This window comes from Galeopterus variegatus, unplaced genomic scaffold, assembly GCF_000696425.1.
Source record: "Galeopterus variegatus unplaced genomic scaffold, G_variegatus-3.0.2 Scaffold5868, whole genome shotgun sequence".
Classification (NCBI taxonomy): Eukaryota; Metazoa; Chordata; class Mammalia; order Dermoptera; family Cynocephalidae; genus Galeopterus; species Galeopterus variegatus.
Window position 1 is genome coordinate 103,548 of NW_007731979.1, and position 26,120 is coordinate 129,667.

At 34.0% G+C, this 26,120-nt stretch overlaps 1 protein-coding gene across 1 annotated transcript in view; it reads left to right on the forward strand.

Annotated features, from left to right (window-relative positions):
- The window catches only part of KIAA1107 (KIAA1107 ortholog), a 101,183-nt gene extending 75,145 nt beyond the window's left edge, over positions 1-26,038 (forward strand). The window contains exons 10-18 of the mRNA XM_008590135.1: positions 10,139-10,321; positions 10,937-11,074; positions 11,947-12,076; positions 14,569-14,630; positions 18,425-19,133; positions 19,389-19,473; positions 19,896-20,035; positions 21,588-23,891; positions 25,179-26,038. Of these exons, the coding sequence (XP_008588357.1) occupies positions 10,139-10,321; positions 10,937-11,074; positions 11,947-12,076; positions 14,569-14,630; positions 18,425-19,133; positions 19,389-19,473; positions 19,896-20,035; positions 21,588-23,891; positions 25,179-25,645 (4,218 nt within the window). The 3' untranslated portion in view covers positions 25,646-26,038. The remainder of the gene's footprint in view (positions 1-10,138; positions 10,322-10,936; positions 11,075-11,946; positions 12,077-14,568; positions 14,631-18,424; positions 19,134-19,388; positions 19,474-19,895; positions 20,036-21,587; positions 23,892-25,178) is intronic.
- Positions 26,039-26,120: the final 82 nt, after the last annotated feature.

The window sequence follows — 26,120 nt, forward strand, 5'->3', positions numbered from 1 at the left end:
CCTCCAGGGAGCAATATATGCTTTAAATCAGTTTTTGATTTATCACGGTATTTCTCCTGTAGCCATGATTCATGGGTCAAGAAATCAAGGTGTGGAAATGGGAGTGGCTCCACATAAAATAACACCTAGTGATCCAATAGCAAAATTTTTGCTTCCTTTCCCCGCAACTTTAGGCTCTTCTGGTTTGAGTTCCAAAGAGAAGAATGCTTCTACCTGGGGACACAGTAATGATGCTATTGAGCTGGAACTTAAGACTGCCTTCCTCTGGCCACTTTGTAAATCCACGGGCAAAGAAGGGGAATTACTGATAGATTGAGCCTGACTGTTAAGGGGAAATCGGGTTGATGCTATATAATGTGGGAAAGGAAGAGTACATCTAGATTGCAGCACTCCCAGGTTATATGAATAAAATCGATAGAAAACTTTAACAACCCAATTTACGCAGTGCTGATAATGGCCCAGTTTCCTCAGGAATGACATTTTGGGCCACACTACCAGATAAGGAAATATAAACAGCGGAGGTACTTGCTGAGGGCAAAGAGAATATGGAGTGGGTAGTGGAAGAAGGTAGTTACAAATGCCAGCTATGACCACATGACTAGTTAACAGAAATGATCACTGCAGTAGTTATTATATAAACATATTTCTATCCCTTTTTTACATGAATATGGTTGCTATATATTACCCAAATATATTTGTTTTTTTCCCACTGTCTCATTCCCCTTTCATCTAATATAAGACTTGTTAATAATAGTTAACTTTGTATCTTCATACTTAAGTTAGAAGATACCAAAGAGAACCATGAATCAGTTTGAAGAATAACAAACATCACCCAAACACAGAACAAGGAACTTTGTATCCTCTCTTTTAGGGAAAGGGTTAACGTTGTATGGGGGATAGCTATATCATGTTAAGCGGAATCACAATTGTTATTGTCTCCATTTGGAAACTAAGTATGGATTAAAGAGTTGTGTATGGTCGCCAAGTTGACAAGGGGTTGTCTGTAGTGGCTTCATAACATGTTAGCTTGGCTAGGGTGAACTCTACGTCCCAGAATTTCCTTCTCTGTATGTTTCCAGTTCGAGTGGCCACAGGAGACAATTTGGCATGAGATTTGGAGGTGGAAGTGAAACAGCAGTCGTTTTTGGTTTTTATACTAGGAAGACTGGGGCAGGTGCTTTTAGGTCTCACATGTTGTTGCTTATTTACTGGCTCACCTTGTTGGCATGGAACAGCAGCCAGGCCTGCAGCTGTTCCACTTTGCCCTCTCTTTTCCTTCAGCTTCTCTTACCTGTGGGCCAGGTATGTGCCTAGGTCCCTAATGAAAGGCCCAACATCTCCTGAAGGATACCCATTTCATCCAGGTTGGAGGCAGTAAGACTGATGTGAGTCCATCTTTGTGGATTCCAACTGATGCTTTTGGTGTCAGCTTGTTCTTGCTCTCCCTCACTTTATATCCATCTTCTCTTCTCAACTGCCTGTCCTGTGCACTTTGAACTACCTCATCAGATACAAAGGCTTTAACTAGCTTCCACCATTGTGTAAGGTCAAGTACATATATATACGAGTATATAATAAATACCTCCCAGTGGTCTTGTGTCTCTGAAAGAACCCTCAATGATAACATCAGACTGATTACATAGAAGGTACATCTAAATCTAAATGGAAAAATTGTGTAGGCCATCAGCTGATGAGATACCATTATAAAAATAAATCTAAATCTGTGTTTAAGCTAATGAAGGACTTTGTAGTTTTGTTGTTTGCTATTTTGCCTTAGTTTCCTTGGTCACTGAACAATTAAACTATTGGCCCAGCTTTAACTGAGTTCAGTAGAAGTGAGAGCATCATTTAGTAGTAGTAGTAGTAGTAGCAGCAGTAGTAGTACCAGTAGTTAATGGATTGTTTTTTAGACATTTCAGTTTGAAAAATACTTTTTCGTGTGTGTGAAATTTAGTAGAGTACAGGTACTGTTATCTCCATTTCACATATGAGAAAAGAGAATCAGAGAGGTAAGTGCTTTGTTCAAGTTAACAATGTCAGTAAATGACAAAATCAGGCCTTAAAACCAATTGCTACCATCGTAAAGGTAATCTGATAAGTGCTCAATGTGGTCAACGATTTTTTTTTTTTTTTAAGGTATGGGCCTTGGCTTTAAGAAACTCACAGATTGATGGAAGAATAGGCATTTAAACAACTAAGTAAAATGCAAGTTAGACCATGATGAGTATAAGCATTATGTTCCCTGTTAGTGTTATTTACCATTGTAGCCCCAGCTTTAGAACAGTACCTAGCACATAGTAGGCACTCAGTATATATTGTCAAATAGGTACAGGCATACTTCATTTTATTGTGCCTCACTTTATTGTGCTTTGCAGATATTGGGTTTTTTACAAATTGAGGGTTTGTGGCAACGCTACATTGAGGAAGTCTGTCAGCACCATTTCTCTAAGAGCATGGGCTCACTTTGTGTCTCTGTCTGACATTTTGGTAATTCTCATAATATCTCAAACTTTTAAATTATTTTTATATCTGTACTGATAATCTGTGATCAGCGATCGTTGATATTGCTATTGTAATTGTTTTGGGGTGCCCCAGATTGCACCGATATAAGATGGTGAACTTAATAAATGTGTGTGTTCTGACTGCTCCACTCACTGGCCATTCTCCCATCTCTCTCCCTCTCCTCAGGCCTCCCTATGTACTGAGACACAATAATACTGAAATTAGGCCAATTAGTAACCCTACAGTGGCCTCTAAGTGTTCAAGTGAAAAGAAGAGTAGCACATCTCTCACTTTAAATCAGAAGCTAGGAATGATTAAGTTTAGTGAGGAAGGCATGTCGAAAGCTGAGACAGGCCAAAAGCCAGGCCTCTTGTGCCAAACAGTTAGCCGGGTTGTGAATGCAATGGAAAAGTTCTTGAAGGAAATTAAAAGTGCTACTCCAATGAACATATGAATGATAAGAAAGCAAAACAGCTGATAAGATAGTGGTCTGGATAGAAGATCAAACCAGCCACAACATTCTCTTAAGCCAAGGCATAATCTAGAGCAGGGCCCCAACTCTTCAATTCTATGAAGGCTGAGAGATGAGGAAGCTGCAGAAGAAAAGTTTGAAGATAGCACAGATCGCTTCTTTCCCTCAACCTCATGAAGCAATCTCCATAACATCAAAGTGTAGGGTGAAGCAGCAAGTGCTGACGTAGAAGCCGCAGCAGGTTATCCCGAAGATCTAGCTAAATCATTGGTGAAGGTGGCTACACTAAACAACAGATTTTCAACGTAGATGAAACAGCCTTCAATTGAAAACAATGCCATCTAGGACTTTCCTAGCCAGAGAAAAGTCAATGCCTGGCTTCAGGGCTTCAGAGCTTCAAAGGACAGGCTGACTCTTTTGTTAGGGGCTAACATAGCTGGTGACTTTAATTGTTGAAGACACTGCTCATTTACCGTTCCAAAAATCCTGGGGCCCTTAGGAATTATGCTAAATGTCTGCCTTATGTTCTGTAAATGGAACAACAAAGCTTGAATGACAGCACATCTGTTTAGAGCATGATTTACTGAATATTTTAAGCCCATTTTAGGACCTATTGCTCAGAAGAAAAGATTTCTTTCATAATATTACTGCTCATTGACAATGCCCCTGGTCACCCAAGAGCTCTGATGGAGGTGTATAAGGAGATTAATGTATTCGTGCCTGCTAACACACCTCCATTCTACAGCCCATGGATCAAGGAGTCATTTTGAGAAAGACATTTCATAAGTCTAAAGCTGCTGTAGATATTGTTTCCTCTGATGATAAGGGCAAAGTAAACTGAAAACCTGGAAAGAATTCATCATTCTAAATGCCATTAAGAATATTCGTGATTCGTGGGAGGTAAAAATACCAGCATTAACAGGAGTTTGGAAGAAGTTGATTCCCAACCCTTATGAATGACTTTGAAGGGTTCAAGACTTCAGTGGAGGAAGTAACTGCAGATGTGGTGGAAATAGCAAAAGATGTAGTGGAAATAGCAGGAGAAATAGAATTAGAAGTGGAGCCTGAAGTTGTGACTGAATTGCTGCAATCTCATGATCAAACTTTAATGAGTAAGGAGTTGGTTCTTATGGATGAGGAAGAACCAGCTTGAGATGAAATCTGCTCCTGGTGAAGATGCTGTGAATATTGTTGAAATGACAACAAAAGATTGAGAAGATTACATAAACTTAGTGGATAAGGCAGCAGTAGCATTTGAGAGTATCAACTCCAGTTTTGAAAGTTCTACTGTGCTATCAAATGCTATCAAATGTTATCAAACAGCATTGCATGCTGCAGAGAAATCTTTTGAATAACCAATTGACGTGGCAGACTTCACTGTTGTCTTATTTTAAGAAATTGCCACAGCCCCCAACCTTAAGCGACCACCACTCTGATCAGTCAGCAGCCATCAACATCAAGGCAAGACCTTCCAACGAAGAGATGATTCACTGAAGGCTCAGATGATTGTTGGCATTTTTTAGCAACAAAGTATTTTTTAATTGAAGTGTGTACTGTACGTTTTTTAGATGTAATGCTGTTGCACACTTAATAGACTACAGCATAGTGTAAACATAACTTTTATATGCTCTAGGAAACCGGAAAATTTGTGTGACTTGCTTTATTGCGATATTCACTTTATTATGGCAGTCTGGAACTAAACCCACAATATTTCTGAGTTGCCTGTAAATAAATAAATGAGTGTCATGTATATTTCAAGTATATACATGGGATCACAGAGTTTAAAATAATTAATCTGACTGAAAAATGAGAGGAGTAATTTAAAATGAACCTGAAGATAGAGGAAAAGTTCAAAATAAAGAAGTAGATTAGGATAGATTGAAAATGTGGCCAGCGACATGGAGACAAGGCATTGTCAGTATTCTGCTGTAACTAGAATTAGAGAAGATGAGTCCGGGGACTGACTAAGGCCAAATTGGGAGGGATTTTAACTGAATGTCTTGTTAAACACAAGTTTGATTTTTACTTTTCCAGGCGGTATGCAAGTTCGTTTGAATAATAAGCCCTTCAAACTATGTCTCTTCCTCTGCTGTACTGTTTTACTTTGATTTTATAGCTCTAATCATGTCCTTGTTCACTTTGTGAATGCTCGACTTTTCCTTTCAAGACAGATAAAAAGAAGAACATCAGAATAGCCAGACATCCAGTTTGATCGATAGCCTTTTGGTATCATGGTGATTATTCTGAAAATTTGAAATTTTGTTTTTCTTTGTGTACTCAAGTTTTAAGAAACATTAATTTAACATGTTCTTTATATTTTATTATAGAAATAAAATGTATTTAGCTTTATTGATAGAAAATAAAATGTTTTAAATTTTTTCAGATTAACACTTGAAAAATGCTACCCAGAAAAATGAAAGAAAGAGCAAGCAGTCTTTTTTTTTTAAAACAAGAGCCCAAATCGGCCTTTTGGATAATCTTTTAATGTGTACATATTATATTAATTTTATTTTAAAAAATAAGAATTTAAAATTGTGTTACATTTTTACACATTTGATATCCATTAAAAAATGAATTACATTTTCAGAAATTTTTTCTTTGTGTATTTGAAGATCTTACAAAGCATTGCTTATGACCAATGCTTATTGATGTGGCTTTTATCCCGTGGGAGGTAATTTATATTTTGTGCAGATTATATCTGGACATTCTACTTCTTTAATATTACTTTATTTATATGTTCTTACCATTCATCTTTAACCTATTTTATTTTATTTTATGTTATTTATTTTATTTTATTTCGGAAAGAACACAACATGAAATCTGTCTTTAACAAATTTTTAAGTGTACAATGCAGTAGTGCTATTTATAGGCACAGTGTCATACAGTAGATCTCTAGAACTTAATCATCTTACATAAGTGAACCTTTATGCCCATTGACAGCAACATCCCATTTCCTCTTCCCCACCCCTGGCAACCATCATTCTATTCTCCATAAGAGTCTGACTATTTTAGATCCCTCATATAAATGAAATTATGCAGTATTTGTCCTTCTGTGATGATCTTATTTTACTTAGCATGTTTTCAAGGTTCATACATTTGTATGTCTTGCCCAGGAAAAAGCTGTGAGCAAGGGCTTTTTCCATCTGCATTTTCTGCACTGAGCTGTGGGGACGCGATATTGTGACTACCATGTGTGTTCTCCCCAACAGCTAGTTTTCTGGTCCCATCAGTACTCTAAGACTAGCAAGACAGGAGCCAGTCCTCCAAGCATACCCCAGAAAAGTTGGGATATTTGTTGCATGGTCCAACTTTTTCCCTCCCCAGGGAGAAGCCGGGAGCTGTGGGCTGTCTTCCTGATCTATGGCTTTGTGTCAGGAGTAGATATTCTGGTGAGAGGGTGTCTCACATTTCCCTACTGGCTTCAAAATGTCTGATTTCACACTCACCTGATATGCAGGAGCCTGTCAACTAGTTTCTGGATTTCTCACAAAGAGAATTTGTCTGTTAACTGTTAAATTGGTGTCTTTGTGGGGAAAGGGGGGTCCAGGGCTTCCTATTCTGCCATCTTTCTGATGTTACTTCTCCTCAAGCAGTCTTCTTGAGTCTTCTTTTGTTCTAATTCAGTTTAATCACACATGCCATGGCAGGCACATTAATCCATCAAATATTTGTTGATTATCAGTGGTATTCCCAACACTGTCATATACCAAAGGAGATAAGAAAGTGCTACATTAGACCATATTTGGAGAATATTTAAGTATATTTTAATGTGAAGAAAGAGTTTTTCTTTGTCACTGTACAGAAGTTCAGTAAGATTTGGCTGCTCCCTGTTACCAGGTTCAAACCATTGCTTTAGGGAGGAAGAGAGAGCAGAGTGATTGGATGAGGAGTAGATAGAGAGAAAAAGGTGCTAGAAAAGTTAGGACTTTATTATTCAACTATTTAAATTATTTTAAATCATTATCAAAAGTTTCTGTTTTCAACTATTTTGTTTAAGCCCTTAAAAACAAATTATGAAGAGTTTTTAAGTTTAGGAAATTTAAAACAAAAATAGGTGTGGGGATGGTCACTAGAGTAAAACTAAAATTTTATATATGTGTATGTGTATATATGTATATGTATATGTGTATATGTGTGTGTATAATGCTATTAGTCCTAAGGCCAAAGGATATTTGAAGACCTATTTGACTAACACAATATCAGAGGGATTAAGAAATAGTATGAGTCATAGTATTTATTCAATATATGGTGTTAGGACAACCAGGAAGCTAGCTGGAAAAAAATTAATTTGAATCCATACCTCACTTCTCATACCCGGATACATTCCAAATGGGTCAAAGATTTGGATTTTTTAAAATTAAACAATTAAAATCCTATAATAAGCCATGGGGTAATTATTTTATAATCTTATTAGCAAGGGTTAAGGACACAAAATTCAGGAGCCACAAAAGAAATTTGATTACATAAAAATGCAAAGTTTTTATATAGTAAAAACAACCTTAAGGAAAGTCAAGACACAAGTGACAGTTCATATCATACTTATGATACAAATACAGAGAGTTCCTACATATTGATTTTTAAAAAAATAAAAGCTAAGTGTAAGATAGTTCACAAAGGAAATACATACAAATGCCTCTTAATTTGATGAACAGACCCTCAATTTATTAAAGAGAAATGGGCATTAAAACTACATTGTCAAAGGCCTGGCCAGTTAGCCCAGTTGGTTAGAATGTGGTGCTGATAACACCAAAATCCAGGTTTAATCCCTGTACTGGCCAGCTGCCAAAAAACCAAACCAAACAAAAAAAAACTAGTGTCAAACCATTTTTCTATCTTCCAGAATGATAAACGTAAGGAAATCTGTGCTAGGTTGCTAGAGAGAAATCTACCATTTGAAAAACAATGCTCAATTGACTGTATGTTGGCAGTATTTTAGATACCCCTGTTGTCCCATCTCATATTCTCTTGGCCTGTGTTTCTACTCCAACCGTTGCTACAGCATCTAACTGCACACAGGTGTAATTTGGCAGCACTTGCCCTCAGCCACATCACCCATCTTTCTCATTTTCTGTCTGGGGCTTTACTGCTGCTCTACATGGGATATTTGCAGCTCAGCAGTTCTGAACCTGTGTAAACCTGGCAGTGAAAGGGAGTTAATACCCCAGGGGCGCAAGCCTTGACAAGTGGGAGATGGGAGCCAGTGCTTACATGTTTCCCTGTTCTGTCCCTCGGGTGGGTAATTCAAAGTACATCCTGCATTATTCTTCAGAGGGTCCCCAATGAGATTGAGCTTCAGTCGCCTGTAATAGTGAGTGCTATATGAGCACTTCTCAAATTTTAAAGTATATTAAAATCTCTTGGGGATCTTGTTGAAATGCAAATTCTAATTCATTAAGTGAAGGGAGGAGCCAGAGATTCTGCATTTCTAACAGCTCTGACTGATGCTGATGCCATGGACCACTCTTTTGAGTAGCAAGGAGTTAGAAAACACATCCTTGGGTTGGCTTTCCTTCCTTGTTTCACTCTCCCAGTGCCTCAGATCCCCTTGGGATCACCTCCCAAAATAAGCTATCTGCATACAAGCCTGTTTCTCAGGCTCAGCTTTTAAGCAGAACCCAGGCTAAGACAAGTAGTATTTATCTAGCAATTCTACTTCTAGGAATGTATCCTGTATATATATTCACATATGTGTGAAATAATGTATATACAAGGTAATTTATTACGATATTACAATAGCAAAAACCTGGAAATAATGTAAATTGCTATAAGTAGAGAGGACTGGTTAAATGACTAATGATATATCTATATGATGGACTATTACATAGCTATTAAAACAATAAAAGGGCTCTATAAACCCTAAAAAAAACATTCAGGATGTATGCTAAATATAATAGGCAAGGTATAGAGTACTGTGCATATTAATGCCTCTATTTGAATAAAGGGGAAAATTACATATATTTTTTGTTTGTATATATATATAAAATAACTCTGGAAAGATAGAGGGAAAAAATAACATTAGTTATAAAATGAGTGGTTTGGGGACAGGAAGGAGAGGAAGACTTTTCCTAGAAACGTCCTTTATACATTTTTGAATTTTGAACAATGTGATTGTGTTAGCTATTGAGTTAAAATTTTATGTATTTGGTCTAGAAGTATCACATTTTTTTCTTTGAGCCTCGAGATACTCTAACATTTATTTATTTATTACTGGTTGTGAATATTCATGCGATACAGAGCTGATTGTCACCCCTCGTGCCCATGGTACTCTAACATTTAATGTTTATTATATATTCATATGATATGGAATAAGATCACATATCATCCATGTTATCATTTAACCATGTCCATATTTTAGTTTTCCAATAGTTTCCAAGCTAAATTATGACAACTATACATCTAGTATATAGCATTATTTATATAGTAAGCACTTTGTAGATACCTGCCAGATTTATTTGAATACTCTGCATTTGGCTCTGCTGCCAGATCAATGCCTGTAGTAGAGCACATTGGGCTTATTGCCTAAAACTCTTAGAGGGTTGCGATCCGTTGCCGGTCATGAAAAAAGACAAAAAGGAAAAAAAAAAAAAAGAACATGTGTTTTATAGTCAGGAAAGAATTAAAGCTATGTCAGTGTAGCCATGCAGTTGTGAATGATATCCATAAGTATAAAAACTAATTCAGTACTGATAATTTCAGGGAAGTCAAGTTTTTCTCTATAGTTATATCATAACTTCGCTCCCAGGTTTGTTTTAGCTACATTTTTTTTTTTTTTTCTTTAAAGGTGACCGGTAAGGGGATCTTAACCCTTGACTTGCTATTGTCAGGACCATGCTCACCCAGAGAGCTAACTAGCCATCCCTATATGGGATCCAAACCCGTGGCCTTGGTGTTATCAGCACCGCACTCTCCCGAGTGAGCCACGGGCCGGCCCTGTTTTAACTACATTTTAAAGGAGGTTTCTTCCCAGCCCAAAGTTTGCCCTTTTGATAATTCTGAATAAATGAATATTATATGTAAAACTAATGACAAAAGCATTAGCTTCTTGAAATTTTGTTTTTTTCAGGAAACATCACAAGAAAACAAAAGTATTTGATTTGCTTAGAAAGTTATTTTATGTGCAATAATACCATCTAACTTTTTTCCCAATATTTTTTAAATTCTAAGAATGATAAGAATGCTGCTTTTCTTCTGATGGAAAGTGACAAGCTAATCATCAGTTTACCCAGAGTGAAGTGGACAGAGGCAGCACTGACTATGGCATCTCAGCTCCAAGAAGAATGTCTTGGGTTTATTACAGAAAACTTCTCCAAAATCATTCAGAGTGAAAATTTTGCTCTTCTCTTACAGGTATTATATCTAAACTTATATCCTGTATTTAGTCCCATCATTGTGTTTATATTTTAATTATACAATGGTTTTTAAGTGCAGGTTGTCTTTGATTGAATTAGTATGATTTGAATAAATTCCATAGCAGATGGCATGTTTGCATGAGATTTAGAGCAGTGATGGTCAGAATTTTTGGCTCACAAGATAAGGAAGGCAAGAGGGACAGGTTTGAGTTCCCTGGCAAGGCACAATGTAACTATAGCCAACTCTAGCCCTCAGTCAGCATAGGCACATTTTAGAAACCAAAGTCATAAAGATACTGTTTCATTCAGTAATATAATTATAGTCCATACAAAATTCCCCGTTTAACTGGCGAGCTCCTTTCTCTAAAATTAGTCACTGAATAAAAAACTCCTATTGCTTGTTTTCTAGGTTCTGTTATTAAGGGCTATGTTGACTCTTAAAAAGTGTGTATATGTGTATGTGTAGATTTTTTGAAAGGGAAAGAGCAGATATAATTTCTGGTTGACTTCATACAGCCAGTTATGTTGATTGTTCTGCTGTTATGCCAGACTTTCACATTTCTTATACATTTTACATATATTTCTATTAAATATCAGTTTCTGTATTTTGTAGTCACAAGCAATGAGCAGCACAGCTGATCTGTTGGACAAAATTTTTAAAGCAATTGAAGAAAACATTACCACTGAAAATAGTTGCTCTCTTCTTATGGCTCTGGATACATTACTGAACTCTGACAGTACAAAGGAAATGGTACTGAATGTAATGAAATTTATTAAAATATTGTAATATTTGAACTGTTTAAGATTTTAAAATGTGTATATATTTTAAATGTTGCATGGATCATTGAAGCTAGGCACTGGACACCTACGGGTTGATTATGTTCTCCACTTTTGCGTGTGTTTGGAATTTTTCATAATACAAAACTTTTTAAATTCCATTTACCTCCAAATGGACTTTTTATAAAAGTTTAGAATTTGGCAGTTTGGCTGGTTAATTTTAAACATAGTTTGATACTTAGGAATATTATTTGGCACAGCATAACTCTAGTATTCCTGGTTACTAAATTTAAATTTTAGGGATATAAAATGTGTATTTTAGAATTTTTAATCATCAGTGTCTTTTATTTTTATGATGTAGTTGTAATTCCTTTTTCTCTTCAAAAGTCATATTTTAAAATTAGATTGAGAAAAAGCAAATTAAAATATTACTTATTTTTAAGTGTGATTAATCAGTGGTATTAGTAAGCTAATTGCAAATTTATTGGCATTTTGTATTTATTCAACAAGAATTATAAAAAAAAATTCATCCTATTTATTAGAGTATTTGACCTTGTAATGTCATAGTTGATATGAAAAGGCTGTGGAACGTATTCATATAATGGCCATTCATGTTATTTAAAATAATGTTAGTTGAAAGGATAAGATTTAGCTTCATGTTCACTATAAAATTCTCTTGTAAATAAGTAAGCCTTCTTCATAAGTAAAACAGAACCTACAATCTTAAAAATCTAAGTGATGACATCACTGATCTAGCTTCGGAGTAAGTAGATTCAGAAAGGAATAATGACTGGTTGCTATGACAATGTGGCTCTCACCAGCTGCTGATTTGTTGCTTGAACACAGGGTTTTACGTGCAAGATCCAGGCTCTGCGTGATAAGCTGTGGATCTTCCTGGTTCAGTCTTTCTATGCTGTTCGTCACACGGAAAGCTGGAAGCTGGTGAGCACAGATGATCAACAGAAAATCCAAGCAGGTATGTTAGTTTCGAGATTTTTTTAATTCTTATATTATGGTCTTTGTGACAGCAGATATTTTGAGGGCATTCTGATAAGTGGTAACATTAACGTTTGTGTGCTTCTGTTCAATAATAGGGTGCTAACTGAAACTAGTGATAGTATGTTTAGGCAGTTTTAATAAATCATGCTTTTTGCTGTTCTTAGAAAATGAAACTCACTTCATATATATATATATATTATGTTTAGGCAGTTTTAATAAATCATGCTTTTTGCTGTTCTTAGAAAATGAAACTCACTTCCTTTATATATATATATATATGATATATATATATATCAATTTTTTTTACTTCATATTAGCAAGTGTTCCAGCCAAATTTGCTTAAAAGCATTCTTGTGAAGTGATTAGAAGTATAAGAAAATGTAATCCACACAGAACAGATTAGCATACGTACTTTCTTCCCCTTTTTAAATATATTTTGCCATAAAGCTTTTCTTTTTCATAAGGTAGCCTTTCTTATAGTTTTGCCTAGATTAGATGGCTTTATTTCACAATTGATTGGTTCAGTGATATGGTATGTGCTATTGCAGAATGTCCCTCAGGAGCTGCACAGTAGTATCTGACATTTAATACGTATCATTTGAAACATTAGCATTAAATAAAAGGTATATATTGCTCAGAATGTGTGTTTCAAAAATATTAAAATAAAATTGTGAGGGTTAGGAGCTAAAATTGCTTCATGACTATTTTTGTGTTAAAGCAGATGCCTTAGAAAAAATGTTGACATATTCAGCAAATATACTTTTAAAAAATGTTTAAGTTAAAACACTATATTTTATGAAGCAAACACTTTTTTACTATAAAACATGGAAGCCATATGTGATAAAATATATTCTTGATAATGCAGAGGTATGTTAAATTCTTTAGTGGTATAGTCAGAATATGTTGTACTCTGTCTTGAGTATAGACATAACATGGTAGTGTAGCTAGATGTGCTGTAAAGAGCACTTTTCAAAGAAATTCTATTTTTTAAACAAGAAAAATTATTAGAAGAAAGTCTTTAGAAATAGGAAATATTTTCCTTGGGACTGTTTCTGTACGAATTTGTTGATGATAGTTTATTTTTACTACAAAATCCATACAATATGAAGAGACAAGATAAGATCAGCATTCCTTGAGTCGATGTCCTTCAACTCTTTCCTAATCAGAAGCAAACTTTGTTTTTCTGTTTTAGAAGATTTCATAGTTAAGTTGAGCTTCAAACAATGTTCTTTATTTTAATTATTCAAAGTGCTAATTTAAAATATGTGTAAATACACATATCTAAACAAAATGTTATTGATAATCCAACTAATTATCAAAAAGAACTTTTCTTTCTATATATTGCGTCAGTGTAATAATTTTTTTAACCTTCAGTATGTTGAATTATAATGAGTCCTGACTTATGCATAAGTACTGCATTGGGAAACTCAGATAAAAGAATGGTTCTGGGTTGTCTTTGTTATAACATTTCTTATGTTTTGGTTGACTTACCTTTGAGAGAAATATTTTATGAATTTCTTCCTGTATATTATTGTGCAGAGTCATTTTGCTTACTGCAAGTCAATCCTTATAATGCCATTTCCAAGATCCTGCTTTGTCTTACAGCATATATCGTATAGAATAGAGATTATGGAAGATGCATGATAGAGTTACAGATAATGTATTTTTTATTTGCTGTTTTAATAAAAAAAAATCATTTTTGGAGATTATATATATTTCTTCAAAAATATATCTTAAAGCCCTGTAACCTTCAAAAGAAATACATTACCTAAACTATATTTATAGCTCTCATACCATTATTTCTATATATTTTTCTGACATCATTATAATTTTTATTTGAGGAGCATAAATATGAGTTCCCCAATAATTCCCATACATATGTAACTTAGAAAATGAAGTTTTATTTAATTCTAAAAAGAATGATGCGGGTTTGAGGATTGTTTCTTGTTTTATTTTTAGCAGAACCATTTTTTTTCTTTTCTCTTTACTCCTTCCACATAATATACCTGCAAAACAAGAAAACATTTCTGAATAATTACAACAGAGTATTTTTACATTTTGTAGAATAAACATTTTCTCATATTTAATAGTTTGTAAAATATTACATCTGCCACAGTCTGTAATTTTTTTGAGATTCAGAAAACTAGGTGAAACCATTTATCTAAAATTTCACAGTTTGAGAAAATTGTTTTTAGGTAAATGTATAAATTTTCTCTGTGAGAGTGTGCATTTCTTATTTATTCATTTTAATAACATGTAATCTTAGACAACGGGATAAGATTTAAAATGAAGTTCTTTTTAAAATTCTAAAATATAATAGAGGATTGTATTGTGTAGTAGATTTGTTTCAGTTTTTTTAAGTCATTTCCATCATAATACAACTTTTTTCTGCCAGCATTCTATTTTCCCTCTACTTCTATGGTAATAATAATACTTCCTGTGAAAATAAATTGCTGTTTCTTTCTACAGCTGCATTTGACAAAGGTGACGATCGAAGACTTGGCAAAAAGCCTATATTCAGTAGCTCTCAGGTAAACTTTCTAAATTTTATAGCTCCAAAAGAAAAAAGATACCAAATAGTTCAAATTTTTTGTTTTATAATTTAAATTTTATCATTTTATATTTTAGAATAATTTTTGAAAATCTATTAAAGCTATTTCTCGATGTATATAATTTTGAGTCTTTCAAATCAAGTGGACATTTAATAAATTTTTAAATGATATGAATTTGTGATATCCAGCTGGCATGAGAAGTGTCTACCTTTTTTATTTCTTTGAAAACCTTTTTGGCAACTAACATACTGGAGCTATTCCAGTAGATTAGAAATTGTTTAGAATTTTAGACCTAATTCAACATCTATTTTTCTAACTAACCTACTTCTTATGCAAGAAGTTTTTAGTTGTTCCAGTTTTCTCTATACTAAGATTTTAATTCACATAATATATTTTTGGTGTGAAAAAAGCAATTAGTACCAAGAGTATAATTGTGTTTTATTTTAAAAGTTACTTGGCGTACTTACTTATATGAGGTAGCTAAAATAGTCAAACTTTCAGAAACAGAAAGTAGAAAGATAGTTATTGGGGTCTAGGGAGAGGGAAAAAAGGGAATTGGTTGTTCAGTGGGTACAGAGTTTCAGTTTTGCAAAATGAAAAAGTTCTAGAGAACTGTTGCAAAACAAAGCACATATAGTTAATATTACCGCATAAAACTGTAAAAATGTTTAAAACACATAAAAATGGTTAAAATTGTAGATTTTACATTATGTGTTTTTTTACCATACATGCAAAAAAAGTTACTTGGTATATTCATTATGACCTAAAATACATTTTTCCTCCCAAAAACGTTATTAATGATGGTTAGGGTTCCTAGCTAACTTACAGATGCACACTTAATCCATAATACTAGTATTTAAAGTACAAAATTATATTAACCTACTATGTGGATTGCAGTGATATTATGGAGACATACACTGAGAGTTCCAGTTTGGAATGCAAAGAACATATTGCACTTGCAGAGAGGAATAGGGAATCCTCTTTTCTTCCTTATCAGCCATTATATGGGAACTCATACACAGCTGAGAGCTCTCATGGCTTGATGGAGGAGTCAAACTCCAAATACCTTGGGTGAGAAACTGTGGGATACTGGAGCTTTTTGTCAGTAAACCTCCTGGGACTGTTTTCCAGAGTGTATTTCATAGTATACTAGCTCCATGTTATGTTCTACCTAAGAACATCTAGCATCAACTAAGTTTGAGAATTGCTGCACACCATAGCTCCCCTTAGAGACTGATGACACACATTGCACCTTAAAAGTTCTGAGAAACACTATAGTGAGAACATTTAATTCTGTTTCACCCAAAATTTCCCCCAATTTTATATCTATGGAACATCACTAGGCTCCCCTTCAACACTTATAAGCAATATTACAAAGTTCAGCAGAACATACTCTAGGAAATGGTAACTTAGGACATGTTTTTCTATGTATGCTCCCTGTTACCCCTGGATTTTTTTTTTTAAGGAATTAGCCTACCTGCCTTGCTTTTCCCTGTTGTCAACCAGACATTCCCTCTTTCCTAGCCTTACAGCAAATGGAAAATGGTAACTTAGGACATGTTTTTCTATGTATGCTCCCTGTTACCCCTGGATTTTTTTTTTAAGGAATTAGCCTACCTGCCTTGCTTTTCCCTGTTGTCAACCAGACATTCCCTCTTTCCTAGCCTTACAGCAAATGGGAAAAAGACTCATTGTTCTTCTTTATCTCCCTGACTTTGAGGTCATTTGAATATATTTCCTGTTAACAACAATGGGTAAGAACCAGGGTAATAAATTTCTCTCAGAAAGTCTATGGTATCCTGAAGTGTATACTGGACATGTAAAATCAGAAGAGTTCAAATCTTGACTTCACATTTATTACCTGTGTCATCCATGAGCCTTAGTTTGCTTATCCTTAGAATGGAATAATAAAACCTAGCAGGAAAATTTTGAAAATTAAGTGAAACAATCTATATGCAGTTATCTGGTATGTAGTAAGTGCTCAATAAATGTGGAATGAGTATATGCGTTTTCCAAAGAGAGATGAGATCTTTGGGAGGTGGGAGAAAGTTAATCAGACAGAGAAAGGTTTAAGAGTGTTAGTCCTAAAGTACTTCAGGGTAAAATATATATCTGCAATTGGCTTCAAAATAAAATGGGGGTAGGTATATAGGAAATAAAATTGGCTGTGTGTTGATAGTTGTTAAGCTGGGTATTAGGTACAGGGGGATCCGTTGTCCTGTTCTATCTTCTTTTGATTATGTTTAAATTTTTCTATAATAAAAAGATAACCCAAAAAAAGGAATGGCACTAGAACAGAAAAAGTGTCTAAGAGGAATACTTTAGAGAGTTTACCTTCTTTTTCTTCATTTTCATCAATAGCGTATGGTGACCGTTGTCGGTTGGGCATTTATATATAGCAAAGGTATGTAAACTTTGCAGATATAATTCAGAGACCGCCTAGAAAAGCATATACATTGAATCCTCATCATGGTATGCTATATTAATGTGAAATTTCTAAAGGAGTATAGTTACTCATATACTACATGAATTTTACCCACAGCATAATAACTTTAAAAAGCACAGATTCAAGGATAGATTAATTAAGTGGGATCTGTTTTAAGGGTAGGAAAGAGGTCTAAAAGCAGAAGTCAGCCTGGTTTTAGGTATTAAAAATAGAGAAAAATGTTATTTTTGGTGGCTAAGATTTGATCAAGAAAACAAAAAATGAGACTCGTAGAACACTGCTCTGAAAAGGACCAGTCTCCACCCTGTAGATATGCATGATCCAAGGCCTAGAGATGTTAATAACTTCTTAAGTATCCCAGGACGTATGGAGGCAAAGCCATGAAGATAGTCTAGTGATTCTAGTGATTCCTTTATTACCATACCTTGCTTTCTCCTAAATTTAGCAAAGTTATTTATTTATTTGTTTATTATATGTGTCTGTATACACATACTTGCAAGGCAAAGCCATGAAGATAGTCTAGTGATTCTAGTGATTCCTTTATTACCATACCTTGCTTTTTCCTAAATTTAGCAAAGTTATTTATTTATTTGTTTATTATATGTGTCTGTATACACATACTTGCATGTACACACATACATATATGTTATTTTATCTTAGACAATTTTAGTGTAATTGAATCTTTAATAATAAAATTTATGGCATTTGGAATAGGGTTGAAGAGAGAATTTTCAATGAAAATCTTTAAAATGTCCCTCAAATTACACCATGTAGATGACTACCTGCTTGAGGTAGTAAATTATGAGCTAAAGTCCTAGTTCCATCCCTTACCAGCATATGACCTTGGGTGGTAAGTCACATACCTGCTTTAATCCCCAATTTCCTGTCTAAGAAATGGAAATAGCAACAGGAGCTATTTCATAGGATTGTTGAGAGGATTAAATGAATGATGTATGAAAAAGGCATAGCACAGAACCTGGGAGTGGCCCTCAAAAAAGCTTAGATATTATTATCATCCACTCAGGACATCCTGAACCTTTATGTATATTACTTTCTACCATAACATCTTAAGTTCAAATAGTATGCCTTTTTTTATTCCTTTTAAATAAATATTTATGCTGTATTTAATATTCAATTAAGGTAATATGATCATTGACACAAAGTTTTCATCAAAATGATCAAAGACAGTTCAGGTTTTGAGTGGCCTGAAATTATAATATGAACTTTGCTATTTTTTTTCCTCTTTGAAAAACTGGCTTACTGAAACATAACTATTATATGCCATACACTTCAGTCGGGTTACAAAGTATTTTTTTTTTCTTTGTAGCAAAGGAGACAAGTTTCAGATTCTGGTGTTACAAAAAACAAATCTTGGAGCGGGAATAACAAGAAAGAGTGTTGGAGTTCTCTCTCTACTAACCAAAAGATGAAATCGGATGGGTTAGGAGCCTCTGGACATTCGTCAAGTACTAATAGGAATGGTATAAATAAAAGTTTGAAGCATGATGATTTAAAGGAAAGAAAGGGTACAAAAGTAGCATCTAAGATTACAAAAGAATTAAAAACTGGGGGAAAAAATGCTTCTGCAAAGCCCAAAACTTTAATAAAGCTCAAAACAGAGAATAGTGATAATGCAAAGTTGGAAAACTTGTCACGGAGACAGGCTGTGGAAAGACCAGCAGCAGCATCAACTGGACAGAAAAACTCATTAAATGGGAAAGGAGTGAGAAATCAAGAAGGGCATATTACAGGTGCCAGACCCAAGGTACTCACTGGAAACGTAAATGTGCAAGCCAAAGCAAAGCCTTTGAAGAAAGTGACAGGGAAAGATTCTCCATGCCTCAGCATTGCAGGACCCTCTAGCAGATCTACAAATTCAAGTATGGAATTATTGATCTCAACTGAATGTCTGGATGAACCAAGAGAAAATGGATCAATAGGAGAAGAGAAGCCTTCTGGTCATAAACTATCCTTTTGTGATTCTCTGGGACAGACAGTGAAAAACAGTGCAGACAGTATCAAAACTTCCACTGTAGGTGAGTTTTAGTACTCTAATTTTTAATAGCTCCTGACAGTTAAAGTTTCTAGAAAAAAAATGGTCCTATGTTTGGGCTTTTACTTAGTTTCAAATGCCGAAAAGTATTTATTTATATGTATTCATGCAAACAGAGAAAATGTAGTCCTACCCACTTTAACATTTAATTTTGTTTATAGTGTCTGACCACTAAATTTGTACATACTTGTTACATATTTGTATTTGATCTCATGACAAACTTTTTCTTAATTTATAGCAGTAAAATCTCGACCTGCTTCAAGAGTTACCAATGTAAATTCGAATAAAAACATTCATGAACAAGATACTAATGTAAATAACAGGTAAGACTTTATTTAATGTTTACCTATATGTTAGTTTTCCCCAGAAGTTAATTATATACTGACTTCTAGCCAAATATTTTAAAAACATCTATTCTTCTTTATTTAAAAAAGTATGTATTTATACAATGATATTTTAACAACTTTTTTTATTTATGAAACAAAGTATATTTATGTAAAATCATGTCGATGCAAAATATTAGAATATCCTAATTCATACTTGTAGTGCATTATTATCCATTGCTTTACAATACTTGATCTGTACTTCTATAAGCTCATAGACTTATGAACATATGATTTTTCTGTTTTCAGAAGAGATGTATTTTTTATCTCTGGAGAAAAAAGTATATTTCTTGTATGGATCTTTTAAAAGCTCATGTTTTGGAATCTCAGTGTTAATACTGAATACAAATCATTTTCCTTAGTGTACTAAAGAAAGTCATTGGCAAGGGACATAGTGATCCAGTAGCACAGGCAATTTTGAAGAAAAGAGGAAATGGCAATGGATGTGCTACAGCTCAGCAGAGAACCAAGAGTGCCCCATCTAATCTTGCTAAAACTCAAGGTAAAGCTGAAATAGTCCTGGGTATCGTGAGCATTATTTCCTTGTTTAAATTGGATAAGTAGAATTCTGATTGGGAACTTCAGTAGCAAGTAAGCAAAATCTAAAATGACTTCACTCATTTTACTTTTGTTTACACTATAGAGATGAGAATTTATACTTTTACTTTTCCAATAAGTATTTTGGTGTTTTGGGCTGTGGATTTGATTTTTATTGTCTTTTTTGAGAGAAATAATCAAGGGCGTCACCAGTTTATCTGCATTTCTGGTCCTTTTATATGTTATGTCCATATATCTTGAAAGTTTCATTGATGACTATAGGAATTCCATCTGTAAAACCAGCACTAAAGAGTTCTTTAAAAAGCATGGTGCAGTCTGGACAGCTATCATATATAGGTAGGAATAATTTTCCCTCCAGACTCTGTGCTGTTTTTCAATGTTCTAAGAAAGAAAAGAATACTGATCAGATCGCACAATTTGCTGACATAATAACTGATTTTTAAATTACTTTGTTTTATGTATTAAGTATTTACATATGTGAGAGCACTTTATAAAATTCTAAAAACAATTTTGATTTAGATTATCAATTAATATCAAAACTTAATTGAAAAATAAGGCAGACACTGCCAGAAGCCCCCTGGACTCCTTTGCCAGAATAAGGGGGTTGCCACGGGCCTCAGCCATGCCCTCCAGCCACGCCCCCTTCCCCCTTCCTTGTCCTCCCATGTTATCCTCTTGCCCCTTCCTCTCTCCTCCACCCCAACTGCTCCACAACATCTTAGAATGTAAAAAATAATAATAATAATAAATTTTTGAAAAAAAGGCAGAGGAAAATTATTTATTATTCTAGTAAAAGCTAAAGATTAAACGTTTAAGAATATTTGTTAATTCTGCTTGACAGTTCTGAGTGCCCAGAATATCATCTCTAAGACTTTAACCAGTGTAAACAAATGGATTCCCTAAATTAATTCCTCTTTCCTTCCAGTCAGTAGTTCTAGTTTCTACCACAGATCTAAGATGTTAACTCTAATGAGCTACAATATTCATTATCTGGTTATGAGAAGTAAATTGGCTTTATTCATGTGTGAAGAACAAACTGTAACAATTTCAACAAATTCTATTTTATATTTTACATTTAGCCTGATTCTGTTTTTCAGCTATGTAGAACAGAGTCTTTTTTTCCCCCAAAAAAAGCTTCAAAGGGAAGACCCTTCATGCTCCTTTGGTATAAGAAAATCAGATTTTTCCACCATCATATATTTATGCAAATCCAATTTTGGCATAAGGTTCAAGGCTGTTTACTTGAGGAAGAGAGATCAAAATTTAAATAATTTTTACTAAGACCCTGGAATACTCTCTATATTTTTTACAGAAAAATATTTTCTCTTTTTATTTTATCATGTGACTAGCTCTGAATCTGTAATCGTTCATTTAATCGTAGATATGTTTTCATTGTTCTATCGATTTTTATTTTTTCTAAAGTAATTTAAAAACAATTATTGAATTTTACTCACAAATTAGAAGGTATATTTTATTTCTGAACTTTGTTTTCTTAGGATCCCAAGGAGAGTCACCAAATTCAGTAAAATCTTCAGTCTCTTCAAGGCAGTCTGACAAAAATGTGACAAAGTTGGATCACAGCGCAACTACAGATAAACAAACGCCTAAGAGAAAAATTGTCAAGCAAGGGCATACAACTTTGCCTAAAGTTAATGGAAAAATAGTGGCAATGCCTAAAAACCTAAATCAGTCAAAGAAAGGTGAAACTTTGAATAATAAAGATTTAAAACAGAAAATGCTTCCTGGACAGGTTATATTGAAAACTCTGTCCTCTTCTCAAAGACCTTTAAAAAGTGAAACATCTGTTCAAAAAAGTATTCATCATGATGTACATGATAATAATAACAGGGACAGTGTTTCTGAACAGAAGCCTCACAGACCTCTAGTTAATCTTGCATCTGAGATCAGTGGTACACAAGCATGCCAGTCATCACGCAGTCCCGACCCACAAAAGCCATTAAACGATCAAGAAAAGTTGGTGTTAGAATGCCAACATATTTCAAAGCTGGATGAATCAATAAAATATGAACTGGAATCAAAACAGATTTGTACAGATAAAAGTGAAGCAAAATTTTCTGATGATAAAGAAACAGATCATTGCAGTGTGGCTAAAATATATTGTCATTCTGATGGGAGAGATAATGTAGATCCAAAATTTTATAGCACCACTACCCTAAAATTTGTTATTTCAAATCGAGATGAAAATCCCTTGAACTCTAATCCAATTTGTGATTTAGATTCAACAAATGCAGAACAAATCCATTTAAGGTCAAATAGGGAGAACCAAGTAAGGAGAAAAGATACAAACAAAAAATCAAGCATTCACTGTGTGAACGCTGTTGTACCTTGTGTTTCTGAAAGGACAAATGGTACCTTAAATTCTGTTCCAGATGACAGAAAATCTAAAATTCATGTAGAACTGACAAGTCCTAGTCAGTTGTCTGATGACAAACTTGTTACAGCAGACTCAGATATACCCTCCAAATGTTTTTTGGGACAACTATCAGAAAAAACTTCTAAAAATGTGGAAACATCAGAAACTCCAGAGAGCCATGAAAATCCAGAAACTCCATTTATAGCTCACTGGAATCTGACTACCAGTGTTCTGCAGCAGAGAGAGAGTCCTGAATCTGACACTGGCAGTGCTACCACATCTTCTGATGACATAAAGCCCAGATCTGAAGACTATGATGCTGGAGGGTCTCAGGATGATGATGGGTCAAATGACAGAGGTATTTCTAAATGTGGCACTATGCTGTGCCATGATTTTCTTGGAAGAAGTAGCAGTGATACCAGTACTCCTGAAGAATTAAAAATATATGATAGCAATTTAAGAATTGAAGTAAAAATGAAAAAACAAAGTAGTAATGATCTTTTCCAAGTTAATTCGACAAGTGATGATGAGGTTCCTAGGAAAAGGCCAGAAATTTGGTCTCGATCTACAATAATCCACCCTAGGGAAAAAGAAAATATTCTAAGAGGCAGTGTCCAGTTTGCTCAGGAAATAGATCAGGTTTCCTCTTCAGCAGATGAAACAGAAGATGAGAGGTCTGAGGCTGAAAATGTTGCAGAAAATTTCTCTAAATCTAACCCAGCTCCTCAGCAGTTTCAGGGAATAATTAATTTAGCTTTTGAAGATGCAACTGAAAATGAAAGTCGTGAGTTTTCTGCAGCTAAAAAGTTTAAAAGGTCAGTTTTACTTTCAGTAGATGAATGTGAAGAATTAGGATCTGATGAGGGGGAAGTCCATACACCCTTTCAGCCTTCTATAGATTCTCTTTCACCTTCTGATGTTTTTGATGGCATTTCTCATGAACATCATGGAAGGACCTGCTGCTATTCCAGATTCTCACAAGGAAGTGAGGATAGTATTTTAGAATGTAAGCAACAAGATAAAGGCAATAGTATATATAAAAATGAAAGTACTCCCTTGGATCTTAGTAACATTGACTCTTCAAGAAAAGGTAAACAGAGTGTTTTAGCTGCAGGAAAAAAGAACACAGTTGATATCCTGTCCAAAGGAGGCAGACAACTTCTTCCAGGAGATAAAAAAGTAAACAGTGGAAGTGATGTGGATAATGACTTTCAGCATTGCAGCAAACTCTTGGATAGTGATATAAAATCTCAAGAAAGACCATGTCATTTAGAGCTTCATCAAAGGGAACCCAATTCTGACATACCAAAGAACAGCTCTACAAAATCTCTAGACTCCATTTGGAGACACATTCTGCCTCAGGAAGGTCAAGTTAAAGAGAGCCATTCTACAGCTACCGAAAAAGCTAATATTGCTTTATCTGCAGGTAATGTACAGAAATAGAAATACTAAATGTATAAGAAAATGAGTTTATAGAATTTTAAAGTTGTATGTAGCCCTGAATGTTATATTTTAGTTAGATAGAATAATTATTTAAGCAACAGATTCAAATTTTAAATGAAAACTTAAATTTCTTAATAATATGAAAATTAGCTAGTTACTCATTCTTTATTGTTCACTTAAAGTCCTAGTGAAGAATTAATATCTAGTAAAAAATTTTGGTGGTTTATTAGAACTAACCTCCTAAGAGATTTTACATGAAAGAATAAACAGAAAAACTTACTTTGCTATTATTTAGTTATGTCTAACATAAGAATTCTTGACTATTAGAAATTTTATTATACTTTGGATATGATTGTGGACTAGTATATATCTAAGAGGGCTGTGCAATAACTATAGTAATATGTAACTAAAAGCACTGAACTATTTTAACAACTAGATTGATTATTACAAATTTATATACATTTTACAGAGATTAAGACTTTCAGGGTCACTATAATTCTATTCTAAAATTTTGAAGTAAAAAGATAAATTTCCTAAAAGATTATATTTAGAAGCACTGATAATATATGAAAAAAACCCAGGCTTATTTCATATGCTTAGATGATTTCCTGTCCTTATTGTTTTGTGTTTTTGTCTTCCTTATTATAGTAATTCGAAATAATGACCCGCATTTAAAATGTGCAATAGTAGCTGACTGAGTAGCTATTGTGTACCATAACTAAGAAAAATGCTGATCAATAGTCCCTATTCAGCAAAAAACATAAAAATAGGGAGATCTTTTAAAGTTGTACTTTTTCATTTGTTTGTACTTGCTTGCATCCTCCTTTGCATGTGCAATATACAAATAAGCTTTTAGATAAAATGTATTTATTCCCTCTTTTGAAACTGACTTATCTTAAAAGTCACCATCAAATAACTGCCTTTTTTTCTCTTTAAATTTCTATTATAGTAAATTAGATATATGTGCACATTTTATGTTTATGTTTAAATAATTTATATTGTTTCCTGTATCTCAAGTTTTCAAATTAAAGTATGGAGAATTATTGTTAGTTGCCTATGTTGATTTTGCTGTTAAACATTACCCTCAAATTTTTCAACATAGAAAGAGAAATGCCCCCAAAATCTTGTCAATTTCGTATACATGTTATTTTTCCCATTCTATATTTTTTTGGACGATCACTGTTATATAGTGTTAATATTGTTTTACAAAACTCTGAGGGGTACCAACATGTGCAATTTTTACATTGTGTAGTATTATGAATTATTTCAGGAGACATAGATGATTATGACACACTGGTACAAACCTGCATGTATGACCATCGGCCTTCAAAAATCCTGTCTCCAATATGTGAGATGGATGTAATAGAAGCATTTGAGCAGAAAATGGAAGCAGAAACACATGTTACAGATATGAATTTTGAAGATGATCAACACTTTGCAAAACAAGATTGGACGCTACTAAAGCAACTGCTCTCTGAACAGGATTCAGACTTAAATATTGCAAATTCTGTTCCTGAAGACTTAAATTTAGCACAGTATCTAATCAATCAGACACTACTTTTAGCACGAAACAGCTCAAAACCTCAGGGTATAGCACATATTGACACTTTGAACAAATGGAGTGAACTAACATCTCCACTTGATTCCTCAGCAAGCATCACCATGGCTAGTTTTTCCTCTGAAGATTGTTCACCTCAAGGGGAATGGACAATTCTGGAACTGGAAACTCAGCATTGAGAGTGTTAACATTTTGGAAAATTTTAAATATGCCACCCCTTTATTTTTGGATGCATATAGTATATCCAAATGATAATTGCATTAGCAAGATATAGACTGTCCTTAATATTGAGTCTTTCCAATTTAACGAGGTAAACATAGTTTATTAATGTGATATTACATGTAGAAAAAATGTTTTTCTAAAAATTTTGAGCATGTTTTCTATAGTTATTACAGAAACTAGAAGACTTATAAGGAAACCCTTGCTTCAGTTTTTCTCTCCTAACTGATCATTTGTTCCCTTGTTTATTATTTAAAAATTTTAAATGCGAATGCACAAGATCAGTTCCTTTAATTTTTGCTCTGCATATGGTAACAAGATAATTTAACAATAAAAAATTTACTGTGCTTGTGTCTATTTATGTAGAGTTAATCTGCAAATAACATTCAAACCGAGGTTGGAGTGGTTAAGGTTGATAGCTGAGTGTTTGAAAAA